At 43.9% G+C, this 20,588-nt stretch overlaps 1 protein-coding gene across 5 annotated transcripts in view; it reads right to left on the bottom strand.

Annotated features, from left to right (window-relative positions):
- The window catches only part of KLF7 (KLF transcription factor 7), a 64,631-nt gene that overhangs the window by 22,918 nt on the left and 21,125 nt on the right, over positions 1-20,588 (bottom strand). For 4 of the 5 annotated variants that reach the window (XR_008972445.1, XR_008972447.1, XR_008972446.1 and 1 more), the window contains exon 2: positions 10,919-11,531. Coding sequence is in view for 2 of the 5 variants with exons in the window: in XM_057411648.1 (XP_057267631.1) it covers positions 10,919-11,531 (613 nt within the window). In the remaining 3 variants the exon portion in view is untranslated. The remainder of the gene's footprint in view (positions 1-10,918; positions 11,532-20,588) is intronic. The other variant, XM_057411650.1, reaches the window with a different exon arrangement.

Here is a 20,588-nt window from a genome sequence, read left to right as displayed (position 1 = left end):
TTAAATATCCCCATTTTCACACTAGATACAGCAAGTTACCATCATATGGTTCAGGCAGCTGCTCTGCTGGTGAGCCTACTGAAAACCTAGTTGAGCAGCTGTTGTTCGCCGCACAACATCCCCTCTTTTAAGATTAATAAGTTCATTTCTTTAGCAAAAAGGAAGACCAGGCTATTTAATACACACATCCTCCAGAGATCAATGCTAACATCTAAGCGTATGTGCGTGCAACCCATCAACCAGTAAAACTAATTACAAAAATCAATTTCAGATACTTTCCAGAGCCTTTCATTCCTCAATATACTCCTAATTGATTTTTGTTGGAGAATGGAAAGCCTAACTATTATTTTTATTATTACAAAGGAGTGCAAAGGGGGGCAGTGGTCAGTGCTTAAGTGGCTCAGCAATGCTTTCTACCCAAAAAAAGAAAAAAAGAAGAAGAAGGAAAAAGAGAAGGCATTTTATTCACAGTTTTGCCACCTGCTGGAAAGATGGAAAAGCCTTTGAAAGGGTGACAAAGCACAAGAGAAAAGCTGGCAGGAGACAGGATGGGGCAGAAGAGGAATGTGACAGGATTGTGAAACACACAATATGAGAAGGTTGTGCCTATTTTTAGATGGGCAGGGATGATCAAGTGCAAAAGCAGTACATTTCCAGGAACAATGTACAGCTCCTTTCATCCAAAAAGATCAGCAGTGCCCTTATAGAGAGATAGCTCTGATCATGTCTATATTAGAGACCAGGGAAAAGAGGTTAAGAACCAGATGCAATGTCCAGTCAGTCTTTCTACAAACTTCTAAGCTCTGGATTAGCCCCTAAGGGCTTTGCCAAAGCTTGTCTATGGAGCCAGCAGCAGTCTTCGGCACGTAGCCATTCAGGAAACAAAAAGAAATGAATTTTTGCAGCATTATGTCTTATACACACACAAGCACCTAACACACAACCACAAAGCCCACCTGCCTAGACAAAGAGCAGAGGAAAGCAAAGCATGGAGCAACATTCAAAGAAATGGGAATGTTCCATTTTCTACTCCACCTAAGAGGACACATTTAACGAATGCCCGCTGCCATAGTGCTGAGCACTGAATGTGGGGTAGAATGCCACGCTCTATCTCCTTGGGTCATCAAGAAGGATAAAGCCTTAGGAATACCTTTCCCTTTTCAAACCCCTTCTCTCTGGAAGATGCTCCCGGCTGTCAGAGAGTGGAGCCGGGGGCCGGCACCAGCCCGGGTGCACAACCCGTACTTGTGCCCCATTGATTGCCAGCACATCCTCCCCCAGTGCCGGGCCCTGGGGACAGCAGCAGAGGGGCAGGCCCAGGTGGGCAGCCAGAGTAGCACCGGCAGCACTACCCAATTAAGCCTCCGGAATAAGGGAGTGAAGGGGACAGGAAAATTGAAAAGGAGAAAAGGGAGAAAGCAAAGGAAAAAAAAAGGATGGAGTTGCTTGGCAACGGGAGGGCAGAAGCAGCTGTGCAGCAGGTCCGGCTGGTACCCAGGCAGCGGGCTGGCCCATTAGCACCCTGCATCTCATGCATTTCGTGCCTGGGTCTCCTAGTAACAGCCTGTGCACGCCGGGCTGTTGCGTGCTTCTCCTCCTCTCCTCCTGTTTCTCCCCACCATGCGAGGCATTGCTGTTTGCCCTAATTACACATTCTCTGCTGCTTCAAGCTGCCATTACTTCAGTCCCCAGAGGAGCAGCAAGAACTTTAAAAAAAATCTCCTCTAATAAGGGCTTTTAGTTTCAAATTCAGTGGAGCTCTGAGAGCTCCAAGATGCAAGGCAAGGTAGCGGCAGCAGAAGGAAGAGATGAAAAAGGTAAAAAAGATCGGCAGTTCACTGGGTCAGATTTTTCCAGAACCCTGAGATGTATTTTTCCCTTTGTTTTTTGTATGTTATCCCAGAGGGCGGACAATGAATACAGCCCTTCATGGGACACAGGGTGTATTTACATAATCTGAAGCAGTGTATCGAAGATGTGCGTGTTGGAAACCAAGCATTTCTGAGAAATTCCAGGCAAAATATGAAGGCAAATATTCCAGGAAAAATACAAGACATATCTATTGGGAACTGGGAGCAATGAAAAAAAATAAGAGGAATAGACACCCCCTTTTCCAAATCCTAACGTTTTAAATAGTTTGGCTCCATATTTTTGCTAATGAATGTGGGGTTTTGCTTATTCAAGCTACAACAGCTGATGTTTTTCACCATTTATCTGTCACTTCATTGTCCCCCTTTTGCTACCTAAAACTCAGACAGAGATGACCAAAAAATATGATGCAGACTGGCAAATACAGCACAGGAATAAAACACACAGAACATACATTTCCATACACACGTATGGAGAAAGAAAGAAAGAAAGGGAAAAGAACATACATTCCTTTCTGTTTCCCAGTTTTGGCAACTAAAGAAAGAAAAATGAAAGAAGACTGAGGATGCTTCCATTCATTCAGATACTGGATTTGATTTGGGGGTGAAGGTGAAAGGGAAATCATGTGCTTAGGTTTAAAAACTACACTGGCAGGTTCTCCCAGTGAAGGCTGCCCTGGTGTGAGGGCAGGGCTACCTACATGAGGGCAGGCAGGTGATGTTCCTGAGGGAGATCCCATTGTCCCGCATGCTTTCTCCTGTCCTGGGGCTGGAGGTGGCAGGTTGAGCTCAGCAGTGCAGGAGCTCCTTGCATAGTCACCCTCAGTGAAGAAGTCTTGCCAACACTGCTGGACAAACCTTGGTGAATCAAGCAGCCTGGTCTCAGGAGCACAAGGCAGTGAGTAAAGATAATTAATTTTACTGGCTAGGAATTTTCTTCACCTGGATTTTGGAAAAGGCACAAATGACAACCTATCCTTTGCTCTAAGGGAGGTACAAGCACCCAGCTGGAAACCACCCCGGTCATTCATGCTGCCACATGAATGTAACTAAAGAAGGACACAAATGTAGTATGACATTTCATTGCTGGGTGACACTGCATGAAACACATTACCTAATTGTTGTGGTTTAACCTCAGGCAGCAAACTAAGTACCACTCAGCCCAGGTCACTCCCCCAGTCCCAGTGGGATGGGGAGGAGAACCAGGAAAAGGTAAAACCCGTGGGCTGAGATAAGAATAGTTTAATAACTGAAGTAAAATATAACAACAACAACAATAATAGTAATTGAAAGGGGAGAGAGAAAGAAATAAAACCCAAGAAAATCAACTGATGCACAGTACAACTGCTCACCACCCACTGACCAATGTCCAGCCAGTCCCTGAGCAGCCATTGGTGCTTCCTGGCCAGCTCCCCCAGTTTATATAATGGGCATGATGCTCTGTGGTATGGAATATCCCTTTGGCTATTTTGGGTCAGCTGTCCTGGCTCTACTCCCTCCCAGCTTCTTGTGTTCCTCCTCACTGGCAGAGCATGAGAGACTGAAAAGTCCTTGATCAGGGTAAGCACTGCTTAGCAACAACTAAAACATCAGTGCATTATCAGCATTGTTTTCAGACTAAGGCCAAAACCCAACACTGTACCAGCTATTAAGAAGAAAATTAACTCTAACCCAGCTGAAACTAGGACACTAACACACATTCAAAGCCAAACAAAGCCCAGGAAAAATAATTACCTTTGGGATTCTGTGGCTTTTACAAAGAATTAATGATAAAATTTTATGACATGTATGACACTCATACGAAAGTCAATTTACAACAAATCAGAGCTTAGTCCATTCAAATTAATTTTTACCCAGATATTCATAGATAGAAGTGTTCTACTTAAGGACTATTTTCCACTACATAGGCCAAGTTTTTAGTTAAGCTTGTTACACTAAGGACAGCTTTTTTCTCCCTGCCCCTCCCCAACACACATGCCACATTCTCCTAAAATCCAAGTATTTTTCCTCCAACTTCTAAAATAACAAACAGTAACCATACTGGAAAAAGACCAAATGTGGAAAATTTCACTCTGAAGAAGGAAAAGCTTTGCAAAGTTAGAGGTGACCAACAAGAAGACATCCAAATGGAAGTTTATGCAAAATTAACCATAATACAGTTCCTTGCAGTTACATATTGAACAAAGCATACGCAGATGTGCATGCCTTTATTTTTATAACATTCATTTCCAAGAACTAATACAAGCATCTAGTGCACTAATGAACATTTATGGTCATCATAAAAAACTAGAATGACATTGCAAAATTGTCCAACTAATCTATTAAGCTCTCTCTATCGGTGGCACAAGTCCAGATGTACAGGAGGAAGGAATAAATCCCTGCTAATACTTTGAATGTGCATTGCCATACAGCGAGGACACCTTTCTGTCAGAACTCAGCTGGGGATCAGCTTTTATCTTGAAACACATGCTTGTCATTATTATCTTAGCTAGCACGCCTGCAAGTGGGTTTTTTTCAGCATTCAGCTTTTGCAGCCCCAGTTTTCAGTCCTGGGTTTTGAAGACCAGACACCTTCAGGAGCAAATCTGCCCAATCCAACATCTGGGTTCCTATCTGCGAATGGGGACTGCTGGGATTGCAAACTGTCTTTTAACTCTTATTAAGGCTTCTTATCGTGTTTAAAGCTGACCAATGGAAAGATGCTGGCTCCGCAGTGACACAAAGGTTTTGGTTACCTTGAGAGACCTGTGAATAAAGTAGATCCCACACAGTATTTCATCCTCCCCTTTCAGAAATGGCTGCACTAGTCGTTCAAATTGCCCTGACCTGACGTCCTTGTCTCTCATTCATTTCAGTCTACCACAGCACATTACCATTTGCTGCTTGACATGTGGTAACCAACTGGCTTTTAAGAGTAGTGTTAGACGCAAGTTTTCTGTCCAGCACAGAGAGGTCCATCCAGGCTGCTGGCTGCTTGTCCAGACGTGACCCAGACTCACATGGCCATACCTAACTTCAAAAGAGCCTAACCTGCATTTGAGATGAGAGGTAGCACACTTGGCTTTTCTTGCCCAGAAAAATTCAGCTCTCCCAGCCTGCTCAGGCCCTTATCCAGTAAGCCCACCTTAACCTAAAACAGCATCTCTGAGCACACATCTCTGATTCAGGCCTCCTGTGACCTCAAATCAGAGATGCCAGTGCGTTGGACAAATGGGACAAGAAAATGATAGCTTATCATCACTAACTTGCTATTTGTACCCAGTGTGGGGCAGCAGCAACACAAAGGGAAATCAGCAGAAGACAAAGGCCTTTTTCTTCCAGTCTTTCTTTGTGATGCCTACCATTCACCCCCTTGCCACGTGTCTCATGGGGGCTCATGGGTGGATGGATATAAAGAAAACATTAGATGACAAACTAGAAACGGCTTCTCCATGCCGTGTCTCGCTGAGGCAATCTGCCATAACATTTAGAGGTGCCTACACACTCCCTCCTGCAGCTGCTGAACAGACAGCAAACATCACTTTCTAGGTCTCCCTTGTGCCAAAAATCATCTCACATGGCAAATAAACAGACAATACCTGTTTTCAAACCCAAACAAAACCCTGTTCTGTCCTACTGATTTGGCAAATGATGGAGCAGAAACATGGGACTAAGAATTCGGGTATTGGCAACTAAGCAATGGATGAACGCCACGGGTGTTCTAGATGTCAAGGGCTGCTTTTGGCCAGGCCCATCGTCCTGCTGCCTGGGAGGTTCACAAAACTCCTTCCTCAGCCTAAGCTCTCTCTGTAGTAATGAAGTGAAGCTCTGGCCTTCACAGTGAAATCACAACACTCCACTCCAAACTTGCCAATGGCTAAAAGGCTTCAAAACCAGAGGTTTTGAAAGATATCATGATCAGGTTGGGCTTATTTGAATCCGCTTTGATAAACTCGTTAGGTTTATACCCTAAGAAACTTCAAAAAACATCCAACCCCACAATAAAACACATCTTTCCAATCTGGCAATGCAACTGTCTCCCAAAACAAATTCAGCCATGAATGAAGGTCTTCCTCACAGCCCCTCCTCCCTCACTTCCTTGGCTCTTCTTTCAAATAGCACATTCATCTATTGCTTCAGCTGCTGCCATGGGACCTTCAGCATCCTCTGTGTCCCTGCATGCCCCTCCATGTCCCCTTGCTGGGTTGCAGTGCTGCACACAGAGCTGGGGACTCACTACAAAGCGGTGAGTCTCTGTACATCACATAAATGGCTTTCATTACTCCTGTGCTATACTGTTCTCCCAAATGCTTTTCTTTAAGTCATTATTCAGAACCTTGCATCCTGCAGAATTGGTGCTGTGCTTGGCTATTTGCTTCTTCTTTCTCTTCATTAGCTTTCTGTTCACGAGTGCTACAGCAATGCAGCTTCTCATTCACGTGGTATCACTGACACAGATAATCTTTATTTTCTCTATTATTCCTTTACTTTGTATTAATCTTCTGTATTTATCAACCAGTCTACTCTCAATTTGGTCTTTTCCAATCATTTCCAAATTCTGGATGTATCCTTTTCTTTCTCCAGCACTTTGGGAAAGCTCTTCTCTGCTGTTTCAAATCCCATCTCAAAAACCTTCCTGTTCATTAATGCTCTTTCTAATCTCTTGTGTCTCTTCTCTTGTTCTTGTAAATGTAGTAATTTGTTTTCCTGCAGGGTGGATTTGTTTGTTTTAGTTACTCTCACCCAGCACTTTAGATCAAAGAACTATATAATTTAAAATAAGATGTCCTGACAATGTGAAACAAACTCCACTTAGATAAATGCTATCTTAAGATTGCATGTAGGCTCATAGCATCTATTTACATGGGTATTTCCCAATTGTTTAGGCTTTAGGAACCTAAATATAGATCTGAGGTGCCCAACTGCTGCTTCTCAGACTTGGGCTTAGGTTGTAACAGAAACTGGTTTTAGATGGATAAAAAAAAAAACCAAAACCTTCTGATACACATAAAATGCAAAACCCTGAAGAACCCCTAAAGGTCATTTTTCATCACTATCCTGAATCTTAAGGATTTCCTGGTCAGTTTATACCTGATGCTTTATCTCTGGCCTGAAACCACCACACCATGTCATACCTTCTGTACTTTACTGCAAGGAAGGCTGATACAGTTTTGTCAGGAGATCAAAATCTCCTCCAGAGTTCTTTGATCTGGGAGCACAGCCACATCTCATGACTAATCTTCCCACAGGTCAGAGGCCACATCACCCTTAGTCCACACTGGCCAGCAATATCCTGTTTTCTAATTTAGGAAGTGCTGATGACTGTACATGGGTTTGGGCTCATTCGAATTCCTTTCCTCTCCACTCCCCATTACATTAGCAATTCATCTCCATGCATGTGTGAAGGCTGGACCAAAATTTGTCTCTCAAAAGAGACAAATGTCATTGTTTGCACTGATGTCTGCTCCACAAATAACTGTTAGAGAATGTGCTAGGGTTGGATTACCATGCCAGTCCTGGTTGCTCCTTCTTCAGATGTTTTTACCTCACCCTCACAATCTCAGTATGGTCTTTCCAAATCTACAGCTCACCTTTTCCTCCTGCTTACAGTCCCAGTCACCGTTCCTCCCCTGAGGGGCTCCTTTGTGGCTCTCTGACAGTCCGTCCCGCCACTGCTCTGAGCTCCTTCACATGTTCTTCGCTTTAGATTCCCCAGCTTACTTTGAATTCAGTCAAATATTTTCATTTCCCTTTCCATCCAGACAATGTTTTCCCCTTTCCCTTCCAGATTAAATTCTCTTGCACACAGATGGTTGTTTTTCCCTCTCCAAAGGTCATCCAGAAGGTGGTTTCATAACCAGTTCAACCAACCATGGGCCTTACAGTGCTATCTTGATTCTCCTACAGATGAGATGTGGAAGAGGAATGTGAGGGATGCACCAAGTGCAATGTGAGGTCTGACTGCCTCTGGGCTCCCAGTGAAGTCAAGCCCTAAGAGACTGTCTCTGATCTAGCAAGCTGCTATCAGTCTGTACTGCCTCCAGCCCAGCCTGGCTCATCACGCAGCAGTGAGGAACACCAGCCAGCATCTGTCTGGTCAGCCTTACATACAAGAGAAAGGAATGCAACCTCCTTCCGCCGCCTTCTGTCCCCCCAGCTACCCAGCCCATGGTTTTCTTGTTTTCATGCACTGCAGTAAATCTCTTTGATCCAGCAAGTGGTCTTTGCACGTGCAAGTTGGGTGACCAGCCCGTATCTGCCTCCCTGCCTACGAACTCCACACTGAGAGCTCTTTGTCTGTCAGGGCACTCACACCCTTTTACACAGAGCCCACACTGGCAGACTGCTCTTGCATGACATACTAACAAACTACCAGCCAAAGGAAAATATCTCGCAATCATTTCAGACCCTCTGGCTCAGCCACTGACTAAGCCAAGTGGCTACTAGCCATTGGCACTGCTGGGTGCATTTGCAACCCATAGCACACTCAGCTCAGCCAGGAAAAAAACAAAGCACCAACAGAGAAAAGGGCTTCTTGTCCCTAGCCCTGAAGGAGTGCATGGGAAAGGAGGCAGACCTGCCATTTATAATTCAGTCCTGAATTTCCTTAGCTATTCCTCTCTATCCCTCTCTTTTACCAGAGGCAGGAGGTCCCTGCGGGGGAACCCCACTGCAGAGGTCAACATGAACAGATTTAATGTCGTGATTGCACCAGCTCTGATTTAAGGCATCCAACAGTCAGGTTTTTTTTTTAAGGGAACAGAGCACATAAGCAGGATGAAGGAGTCAGAATAACTTTGTGCTCTGGACTCAAATAAGCCAGTTAGTCCAACCTATCCCACCCTTCCCCTTGATTCACCTAGATTGCTCCCAAGATGTAAATGTTCAAAGGTACTTAGATGTTTTGCTCCACAGAGAAACATGGGAGCCAGGTGCCTACCTGCTCCCAGGTTCTGCATCAGAGATGGATTTTAAAAACAAGGCTGCATCCAGTCCTCATCACAAAATGAAACCATGCTGTCTACACATGCTTTAACCATGAAACCTAATGAAACCATGCTTTGTCTACATGGTTTAACTGGCAAGATGAGACAGGTAGCTGACCCCACTAGCTGTGGTGCTGGGAGTGGAAGGTGTGGGCAACTACAGTCTCCCCACCTGACAGCAAAAGTGGATTTGCCTTTCTCACCACATTGAGCACTGTTGTGGATGGGCAGGCACATACACATCAATGGCACAATATACAGTCTAAGGCTACTCAAAAGAAGTATCACAGGGCCAGTGAGAAATGTTTCTCATCATGGATTAACTATAAAACATAAGATTTCACAAAAAATTAAACCAGACCTAAAGCTGAGCTCAAAAGCATGGAAAAACTTGCAAAATTTTGACTCCAAAGGATGGCAGTGTTGAAAGAGTAGTGGTTTTCCGAAGTGCTCTCTCAGGGCTCCTTGTTCCCATCCACACCTACTGGTGACAAAGCCAGAAAAACTCCACAAGTTCACCCTTCCCAGGTGAGCATGTCACATTTCTGACAAACTTCAGGAACAGCTGTGTAAGACCCAGCACTCACAGCTCGAGCCCTTATCCGAACAGATCTATCTCACACTCTATAAATTTGTGCCTTCATGGGAGCCCTGCTGCCTGCTGGAAGGCCTTTGCTGGGACATCCCCCCTGACAGCATTGGTAGGGACCAGCCTCACAGCAGCACTGGTGCTATGAGGAGCCCCCTAACCATGCTGCTGCAGATTTTAAAATGTCTGCACTACTTTCACTGGCTTTCAAATCACTGAATCACAAGTGAGGTCACTCCTGGCAAAGTGGCTATCCCCAGTAAAAGCACTAGAAAGCCCATATAAAAAGATCAAAACCAATGCTTTTTATGTCTTAATATGATTTACACTTCAGACTCCGTAACTTTTACAGGACTGCCTAGTATTTGATGGATGCAGCTCTCTTAACAACCCACATATTTGTTTGATTTACTGCACTGGTCCAACATGTTATTTTCTACCTTGCAAGAACAACCTCGCTTCTAGGAGTCTGCCTGCATGATAAGGCTGTGAATTGAATGTGCAGTTATCGTAAGAGACCACACATTTTACAGTAAAATTGGGAAAACTGATTACAGCAATCCCTCTGGAAACAAGAATAATCACAAGATAAGACAGTGCTAATGGGAATTTATCATCTCTCATCACATGTGAAGCTTAGAACAAAGCCGCCACACACACGAACTGCACAGCTATTACTGCCAATGAATAGGAGCCGAAAAGCTACTGGAGACTATGAAGAAATGACAGAAGAGTGGGGATCCTGAACAGGCAAACCTAAGCCAATTCAGCGTGCTTCAAGAAGCTTACACAGTGGAGCTTATATGCAACATTAGTAAATATTATCCAAAATAGCAGCCTGACATCTTTTCATACATTCTATTCCCTCCCCACCTACATTATTCCATTCAAAGTCCATGTCATTCTTTCACTTGTTCTCACTGTATCTTACCACCAGAGAAGCCCAAGATCATGAGTATTTCAAGGGTATGTGCATCTCCACACCTACACGTCTGCATCTATGCACATACTCTCTCATGCACACATTAATCCTAAACTGCGTATCTCAGATCAGAAGTACGTTTTTCTCTCTCCCCCACAAAAAAAAAGGCAACAAAACCTGCCCACACTATTCTCCAGTTGAAGCAATTAACACTTGACTAAAATTAACATTTTTGAAGTTGTCTTAGGGAAATGAGTGCCAAAAACCCAAACTGGCATGCCCACAGTTTTAACATGAACATCTACATCCCTTAGCTATCCTAAAATGACTCTGCATCAAGCCCCACAAGACAATGAAATCACAAGAGGTTAATGGTAGACATTGAACTCCTCAGTCCTTCTGAGTAACAGGTACGTTTGCTGGCCTACCATATTATCCCACTGCCCTGTTTCATAGATAAAAGCCTGGACTTTCAGAAGAGATTTTTTTTTCTTCCTTTCTAAATGAGAATGAAAGACATGGTTACAGTTAGGGGGCAGTAGGACAAGATGAGAGAAGAATCCTACATAAGTACCTGTATGAGTCCTCTGGTGAGCCTTTAAGTGGGAGCTCTTTGTATAAACCTTCCGGCACCCATTAAACTGACAGCGATGAACCCTCTTCTTGTTTTCTGGGGATGCTTCTGCCCCTGTACCAACGTGCTCACTGTCACTTTGCCCAGTTTTTATTGCCCCTGCGGTCGCTGTCACTACACCCACTTTCACAGAGCTGAGTGAAGTTTTCTTGGCCACCAGTTTCAACGTCACTGTGCCATCCACCGCTGAGAGAGTCTGTGAGGTTTTTACAAGGTGGCGGCTGAGCTCTGGGGAGGAAGGGGGTGTTAATGAGGTTACTGCATTGAGCTGGGCCTGGTTGACGGCTGTGTAGCCTTCTGTGGAAGAGCTGGTGGACTGCAAACTGAGGCACGTCTCAGAGAGCAGCTTGTCCCGTGAGAGGATAATGTCCACGTTAGTGCTTTTGTCACACGTACTCGTCTCCACAGGTAAAAGGATGGGGTCCAGCCGTCGGATATTGTCCTCTGCATCTGGGGCTGAGGCGGCATGAAGGAAACAGTCCAAATCCTCACCAAAGGTCTCAGAGATCTTCCGCGGTTCAGTCTGAAGGTATCGCTCCAACTCCAGGCACGTCTGCAGGAGGGGAAGGGAGAGGGAAGGGATAGAAACCACATTAGAGAGAGGCTACAGCACAGCTCCCACCTAGGGCCAAAGAACAATGTGGTCCAGAGTCATTCAGAGAGAGCACTCATGCACACCAGCACCTTCTCGTGAGGGAGACATAAGGATTTGGCACTTGTTTGATGCAAAATAGACTATGAGAATATCCACATACAGTAGCAGATGTTATAGTAGGAGTGAAGATACAACAACCAGAAAGCATCCACTACATTTTCTGTAGTGAAAAGTCCGTACATTGTCCCATGGATATCAGGCCCTTCCCAGTTTTAAGTGTAATCTGGCCAACAGTCACTTCCATATGAAACTATCCTAAAGGCTGCATCACCCGGCCACGTACAAACAAAGTCACCTCTCCAAAGAACTGCTTCCTCTTCCTTCACAAACATTAACTTTCACTCCAAATTTAACTCAGCACAGTTGGCAGGGGCCCAGTCTGTTCCTAAACCATCAAAATCCTGAAGCGTGAAGTGTAGCATTTTAAGATGGGAGACAGAGAAAAACTTCCAGTGACACCACAGCTTGTTTTAAAGGGCCTGAAACAAGGAAAGATGTGACACCAAAAAGGGACCTACTGTCAGTCTTAGAGGGTTTCTGGTACACCTGGTTAAATGGGGCTCACTGTGTACAGGACACCAGACTTGCATACAAACACACACATGCATCTTATTAAAAAGTAGGTGAAGTTGCAGTCAAGGAGGCTGCCACATGGTCCTGCATTTCCACTGCAGTGACTACCAGCACGAGGATGGGGTAAGCCTAACTTGAATGTACCTTATTATGGTGCCCCTAGCTAGCCCCAGTAAAGTCTCCAGGCACTATCACACTCCCCAGTGTTCTCCATAACTAACATTATAAACTTTTACTGTTTATAGAAAACCATTTGCTGTAGTTTCGGGAGCTTTTAATGGAGTTTATTAGTGCAATCTTTCATTTCTTGCTTCCTGAAAGGCCAGCTGGTTTAATATCACCACTGTGATTTTAGAGGACTTGAAGAAAGAGACATTCTAGCCAATAGTTTTTAGAAACTTCTAAGAACTACTCCTCAGAGAACACTTCTAGAAATATAAAGAAAGTGATTTTAGGCAAAAAATTTCAGCCTATGGGGGCTGGCGACCCAACTACTTCCCACCTTGAGAGTCCAGCATCTGATCAAGAGACAAAAGCTTCACATGGCAGGAGGAGACAGAGACTCCTGCCTCCTGGGTACAAAGGTCCCATCAACACCAGTGTAAAGACACCCCACTCACAGCTATGAGCTGTCAGATAATTTAAGATTACTTTCAGTGTACTCAGGAAGCAGCACTGCTGGTTGCAGATATTATGTGGTGGGATGACTTTCAGAGTTCACAACAGAATTTGCCAGTTATCTGTTGTTTTGTTAAAATAGCAGCTGATTGTAGACCTGAGCTGTAGAGATGGACTTGGACAAAAAGAAAGAGAACAGCAACATATCCAAGTGAGATGCGCTATACTTTAGCGCAGAGGTTATTTTCAGAGGCATGACACCGTGTGTACAATGTGTCTGCACACAGGCCTGGAGGTGGGACACTTACCAGTTTGTACATGCCTTAAGCAACCTTTCCATTTTCTTTTTAAAGTACATTTCTGGGATCATGAGGAATGACTTTAGCTGAGGATCTGATCTCTCCCCAGATGAATCCTAACAGGTTTTGGGAGCAGCTTTCCAATGCGTCCCACAGTCTTTCAGGAACAACCCCCACCACCAGGAAAGGCAATGCTTTTGAATTGCCCAAACATGTAATTTGGGCTGCTTGGCCCACTTAGCCTTCACCCAGTGAGGCAGAAACAGGTTTAGGGGCCTAATAAATAAAAGGCTTCCAAAGGAAAGAGCAAGCATAATCACAAACTGGGGGTGGAAAGGGGGAGGGGGGAAGACAGGGACTCAAGGCTATTAAATCTGATGACAGTGACATGAAATTTCAATTGCTGTGGGATCAGAAAGCTGCGCGCTGGCTGCAGGCTGCCCATGGAGGGGAGGCAAGCAGGAGGTACTGCTCCTTTAAGGCATCACTACCGCACGACAACAATAGTGGGCCTGACAGTTTCTTCCAGCTTCACCATTAATTTTCCATAAAGAGCAGTTTGTCGATGAGCCCTTTTCAGCAAAGCCTGATGCTTCAGAAACCTGTAATTATTCCTGGCTCCCCCCTCCCGCAGCCATTGCACCTGTGCCATTTCAAGACACCAGCTGGTCATGTCTTGCCTTCTGCCTCTAAAATCCAAAACCAGTGGATCAAGCCCATCTCCCCATAGAGGGGGGGGGGGAAACTCAAAGAAACAATATAATGCAGTCTTTCCCTCCTGCTCCCCCCCTCAGCCTCTCTACCAAGTCAATAGGGGGGAAGAGCCTAGCAACAGAGCCAGAAAAGCCCTTCACCTAATCTGCATGGCAGACAAAGCCCAGTGAGGGGTTACAGCCACAGCCCTTCTTTAACCCCCCACCAGGGCCCTACCTGCTGCTGCATTTGCCAGAGCAGGCAATTGATGGCAGAAACAAAGCATATTTCCCCATATGCACTTCCCAGCTTCTGCCAAGTACCTCATGCGACCTTCCTGGCCCAAATCACCCAGGGAGTGCCCAAATCACCCTGGCAAGGCAACTAAGCCAAATCCCTCGTCTTCAGGTCTGACCTGGAGAAACCAGTCAGGCTGACACCACCAAGGTCTCCACTCCAGCCCAGTGGACCATCAGGAGGGGCAGGAAGGTTCTTTGGTCTCCCTTCCCACAAAGTTCTTTGCCAGAAAGCTACATTTTGTGTTTATGTGTGTTAGCAACAGGATGCTATGAACCCTGGATGTTATGAACAGAGATATGAACCCAAACTGCTGGATTCAGATGATGGTGAACCCCTGTAGATCTCCTACTTCCAATACCAGCCTGGTAGGAAACTGGTCCAAGGATACCTAAACAGGAGTGACCTGCTCTTGGCATGCTGTTGCCATAGTTCTGTTGGATGTCCAGTTTCTCCTTAACCACTCATGCAAGAGATGGGGAGCTTTGTGTAATGGATGTAATACATGTCACATGTGACACTAAGTCTGACTACCCTTTGTTTGCTACACTGCAGGCAACTTAGTGGGCACTCAGCTTTCTTAACCAGTGCCTGTAGGACTTAGAGCAATAAACACAACAGAAATTGCAATGTGAAGAGGAAGATGACTCCCTTCAGGAATAGAAGAAAAAGATCTGTAAGCCTGCTGTTTGCTGTCAAGCCAGTTTTGCAGGCCAGGGATAAAAAGTGACCCACTACTTCAACCCATCTGCCCTTATTAAGGAGGGTCATTCTCCTTGCACCTTCCTCCTCAGTTTAGCCAGTTAAAAGATGATGATTCATGCCTGACAAATTACACAGTGTGATTTTGTGAGACCCGAGGTACTTGCAGGAAAGGATGGCAGTCTGGCACGTGGACAATCCCAACAAACAATTTTTCAGTTTACACAAATGAAAAAAGGTTTGCTTTTCCAGCAGAGGCACATCGCCACAACCTGCAAGAAATGTGCATTCCCTGCTACACACTGGTAACTTGTAACATCTCTTTGTTCCCCACATTATACTATCATCTCAGTCCTCTGGGACACATGTAGCAGCAGAATACATGTAAACTCCACACTTCCACAAGCAGCACTAGATCCTTCAGACAGTAAAAGACAACCAGTGTAGTGCTGTCCTATGCCTGGTAAGGACCTACTTCTTGTTAGTCCTTTCAGAGTTTGCAGTAGCATTGATCCAGGGAAATTCAGTGTTCAGTACATCTACCAATTCAGAAAGGTATGGCCACTAAACTACCTGTATTCCAAAGCTGATCAACTCAAAGTAAAGATTATTTACCAAACACATTAAGAATGCTCACCACTATGAAATACAACACAAGAGAAACCCAGTGTGTGCTGGTAGAAATGCAATACATGTGTATCATTTTCAGCAGAGATTAGCACTCACCTAATTTTCAGCCCGCAGAAATCAAGACAGTTTTGCTACTAGCTGCAACAACAGCGGACTTTCCAATCCCTTCCTGATTTGCAGATAGACTGTTTGGTTCAGACAACCTAAATTTTAGAGTGCTTGTCAGCTGTGCAGGTTAAAATGCAACTCAGAACATTCAAAATCCAAACATGATGGAGACGGAGCTCTAGCTGGGACCACCACTGTCATCAAAGTGTCAAGGCTTAAGGCAGTGTAGGGAATGACATGCCCACAGGCCAGGGGCCTCTGCAGGGACAAAAAGATTGGCATCTGGGTTCAGGTACAGACAGTTCTAGAAAACCTAATTCCAACTGATGACTCAAAATTAACTCTCAGTTCCCAGGGTATAAATCTAAACTTGCTCCAGTGAATTGCACAGCACTGGTCTCAACTGGCAGCCATATGGAGTATCAGAATTTGACCCATATGTACATGCTCTTGAGAAACCACAGGTCATGTCAGAAGCACCTGACTATGCTGAAGTCCTTACAGCACTCAAACTCTTGGACATTTTGCACAGCTAAAGAAAGGAAAATGTGGCAACAGTACAGTCCAGTTTTGCCAAGCCAAAAGAAAGCCTAACACAATGATTTGAGGACAGAAAGTCAGGGAGACACTTCATCAACATGTTCCCTGGGTTCCTCTGCCTTATTGATGCTGAAATATTTTATAACATCTTGATTTTGAATTTTTCTCGCAGACCATGGGAAGTTCTTATCTGGAAGTGCTAGTTACTTCTAAGTGCCATTTTACTGCAGATATAATTGGACATCAAGCGCTGATCCTGGAAGTTATCCAAAACCTAATTATGAAGTTGGATACTTAGATCAGGCTGTGACAGAGAATGAAAATGTTGAACATGGTTGACAAGCAGGTCTGCTCTACTAGCTCTGTTTACAAGACTTGAAAGGATTCTCTTTGCAGCATAATTTATGTGAGCAAAGCAGAATTATATATGCAATAATGAAGGTCAAATGCCAACCTCCACCATGACCATACTGCTTTCCACTGGCATGTAAAAAAGAGGCCTCATCTCTACCTTCAAATAACTGTGAAAGTCTCAAGACTGTAAAGGAAGAGAAAGCACCTCAACCTGAAGGTAACCCAAACTAATTCTAAGGTCAGCGTCACTGCAGTTCACACAAGCTCAGAGCAAACAGTGGCACCAGGTCCAGTGCCTGGTGTCAGTATTTCACTCTTCAGCAGAAAGCAAAAGCTTTGAGCTACAGTGGTAATTGCATTGCAAGTAGCCCTAAGTTAAGAGGAGTAAGGGATTTAAAGCTCACCTGCCTTCCTTGAAATGCCATGCTATTTTTGTTCTTAGCCCTAAAACAAGGTTTGAAAGATGCATCTTCTTCCCACTGCCAAAAGCCTTCATTACTTCCTGAACAACAACAAAATTCAATACTCTTGCCCATCTATTCCAACATTGTCATCTGTTCCCACCCAGCTGCCAAAACCCCCAGCTTTTCCTCTTGGCAACCTCTACTGGGCAGTTGCTAGTTGTCAAAAAGCTGCAGCACATCAGAAGCTTAACATTTGGGACAGCATAAAATAAACAGAATTTTAGTATTAAAATAAGTCGTTTTGCAAAATACATTTGGGAAAATGGGAAAACCACAGTCTGAAATGAATGAATAGTAAGACAAAGTTCCAGGCAATAGCAAGCCATTTCTATTGCAAAGCATTTAAGACAAAACTAGTCATGTGCCAGCACATCTCGCTTATGTGTTAGTTCATTGAAAAAAAAAAAAAAAAGACAGCTAAAAGCACTTTTCAGGTACAACAATAAGACACGTAATGACAGCTAACTTGCTGTAAAAATCTGCATGCATGTTCTTAATCCCTTGTACATATGAAGCAAATCAAGCTAACTGTATGCTCAACAAACAGGCTTTTGCCAAGAGCAAAAAGCAGGCACACGCACAGTCAGCAAAGATCATCTGATAGGCAAAGACTTTTTTTCCTGTGGTAACTTCACCACATGCCTGAGCCGTCAGGGTAGTCCTCTCTAACACTGGCTGAATGGGTCCCACCAGCAGTGGGCAAGTCTGTCAACTCTTTGACTGCGCTACACAGAACTCGAGCCTCTGTTTGCACATTTCTTCAATATAATAATGACCTGTGCCCAGTCCCCTCCTTGGTCTCAGCCCGAAGAATGAAGCTTTAAGGAAATGTATTTAGCCAAACCAGCCCATTCACTGCTATGCATGCACAACAGTACTCTCAATGAACACTCTCCTACAATGACCCAGATGGCTTTCTCCTAGATGTTCTCCACAGTATTTTTCTTCAGAGCAATAAAAGATGCTGAAATCAAAAGCCTCAACCACATTCAGCAAAGATACATTTTAACTTCTGTAAAACTTCTGCAGATTTACTTAAGGGACAGAATTACTACCTTCACATACACACAAGCTGTTTTCCTGTTGCTGATGTGACCTGATGTAACTACTGTTACCAAAGACTGATCAGCCTCTAAAGCTCATAGGATCAAAACCAATTTTTCCATAAATCATCGATTTTCACCAGGAAATGGGTGGTAAAACAAATGTCTCAAACAGAAAAGAAGTCTGAACCTGTAACTTTAACCAAGGAGTCAAAAATCAGGATCTGTTCCCAAACTTACTGATAAGAAATAGATCTTATTTAAGAAATATTCTTTTAAATGGACAAGCCAATTTTGTTTACTAAAAATCTGTGCTACTGGGACTGTAAGCATAGAGAATTTCAGTGCACTGGCTGTGAGATACTGAACAAAGGACTGCAGCTAAGCGTGGCTGAATTTGATAGACATCTAGATTAGAAAACAAAAAAGGACGAAAGAAACGTGCAAACACTGTCCCAGGGCTTTGAAGGCCTTTTGTTGGGTTGTGACTGTTTAATAAAGATAGAAAAAAATATCTGCCACCAGTCACAACAACAAAATGTATCATCAGTGTCAGCAAAGGATTAAGGATAGCCAAATCAAGAATGCAAAAGTGCAGGCAGCTCATTGTGCTAGTATCAAAATATGATAAAACCCACATGTGCTTGTACACCAGCACATGCCCTGCGTGCTGCCACGCAAGTAGCCATACAATGACCATTTAAGAAATTATATATATGTAACATAAGTGTGTTTCAACATCTTTCTGAAGAGATAATTTTTTTATGTAACAACCTTGGATGGCTTTGAGTGCACAGACCCCACTACAAGCTTTTTCTCCAAACTTCATCACATGTGTATTTAACCTGTTGCTGTCCAGTTTGGAAACAACTTTGACTTAACATTATAAATAGCAAAAAGACACAATTAGCTCCTTGAATTGCTAGTCCTAGCTCCCACTGAAATCAAAGGATCAGGTTCAAAGCAGGCTCCAGAGTGTGGCAAACTTCTCACAGGAAATGGATATGCAAGAGCAAATGCTGACGGCTGTGGAACATACAAAGCAGAGCAATATTTTAGGTCCTGATCCTCAGTTAAGATTCATCCTTACAAAGTACCGCAGAGGGGTTACACAGCAAAACTGGATTCCTTGTAATTACGCTGGATAGGATCATGAATGAAAAAATGTACTCTTCAGGGATGTTTCATTAGCTTCCAGAGATAGCTTTACATTTCCTCCTCAGTAGCTGACACAAATGTACACACCGGTTGTGTTCATACAGTCTCAGGCATCAGCATATTCATAAGCACAATTCTTCACAATTAGCTTATTAAATCAAACCTGGAGATGTGATCAATACTCTCAATATACAGTACATTTCCTAAGAGTCCTAGGTTTTGAGTCATCTCATCTGCTCTGACCTAAAAACATATTAAACGAGGATGCATAACACTGAATTCCTAACCCAAAAACATGCAACTCCTCCTCTTGATTTTGCATGATCAACATTTTTTCACTGGGACCTAATGTATCTACCCTGTACATGATGCCTATTCATTATCATATCTCATGGCTCAAAAAACCTTTTGTATGTTCCCTTTTGTATTATTTTTGGCTGCAGGGAGGAAGAGGTGGGGACCTGTCTGGGAAACAGGAAGCAAGAGGAAGGAGGGGAATGTGTTGTAGAATAAGGGCAAAGCAAAAAAGAATAAAAGAGCATTTATGCACTTTCTAAACGATAACAAACATACAGGACCAAAGCCTGCCTCCAGCCATGCGGGAGCAGTGGGCTGTTTGGTTAAAGTTTAATGTGAACAGCAACTGTCCAAGCACATTTACAAAAAGCCATTTGCTGCTTTTTTTCTTTGAGTTTGTTTTATAAAATCATTGGGGCAATTTGTTATCTTACAAGAGCAAGAAGATGCATGGGCTCCTGTGATAAATATGCCATTCTAGGCAAGGAAAAGAGAAGACAACAGACTGGAGTTTCACCGCTGCACCAGGAGAAAAACAGACTAGAAACAAAGCAATGGGAAGCACAATCGGATTCTCAGCTGGGGTAAATCAGCACAGAGCAGCCCTGATTTCATGGTTCCTGTTTACATCAGCTGAGGATCTTGCCAACACTCAAACTCCATGAAATTCTGCTCTTAACTAGCACCATTTAACTCTGTGGCTTACATGAAGTAGAATTTGACGTGTTCTTTGAGGGCTGGAGATGGTTATTTTGTATTACAAATCTTGTCTAATTTATTAGGAAAAATGTGACCCACATGGAAAAATGGGAAGAATTTAAAACCAACACCAACTTCAGACATCCTGATACTTGGATTTGTTTCGTCTTTTTTTTTTTTTCTTAATTTGGTCAGTCTATACAGAGGTTATTCACAAACTGGTTCCTGCCATTTCTAGGCCAGGGTTGTTATCGTCTGTACATAGGAACAACAGCCTCTGCACTTGAACGTCCCACTGCGGGTAAAGTTGCCTCTTATTCAAAGCCAGTTGCCCTCCAAAGGATGCTCCCACATCCAACAGTGTTTTTCCATTACTTTTCTACACTGCTCTGCCAAGGTGCTTGTTCCAAAACTCCAGCCACCAGGGATTCTGATCAGTCTCAGATCTTGCAGGCAGTGCACCTGGGCTGCTCTGCACCC

The sequence above is a fragment of the Pezoporus wallicus genome, unplaced genomic scaffold, assembly GCF_028554395.1.
Source record: "Pezoporus wallicus isolate ANWC-B61680 ecotype Strahan unplaced genomic scaffold, APGP_CSIRO_Pwel_v1 contig_6732, whole genome shotgun sequence".
Lineage (NCBI taxonomy): Eukaryota > Metazoa > Chordata > Aves > Psittaciformes > Psittacidae > Pezoporus > Pezoporus wallicus.
Note: the sequence above shows the minus strand (reverse complement) of the source record. Positions and strands in the feature narration are given on the sequence as shown.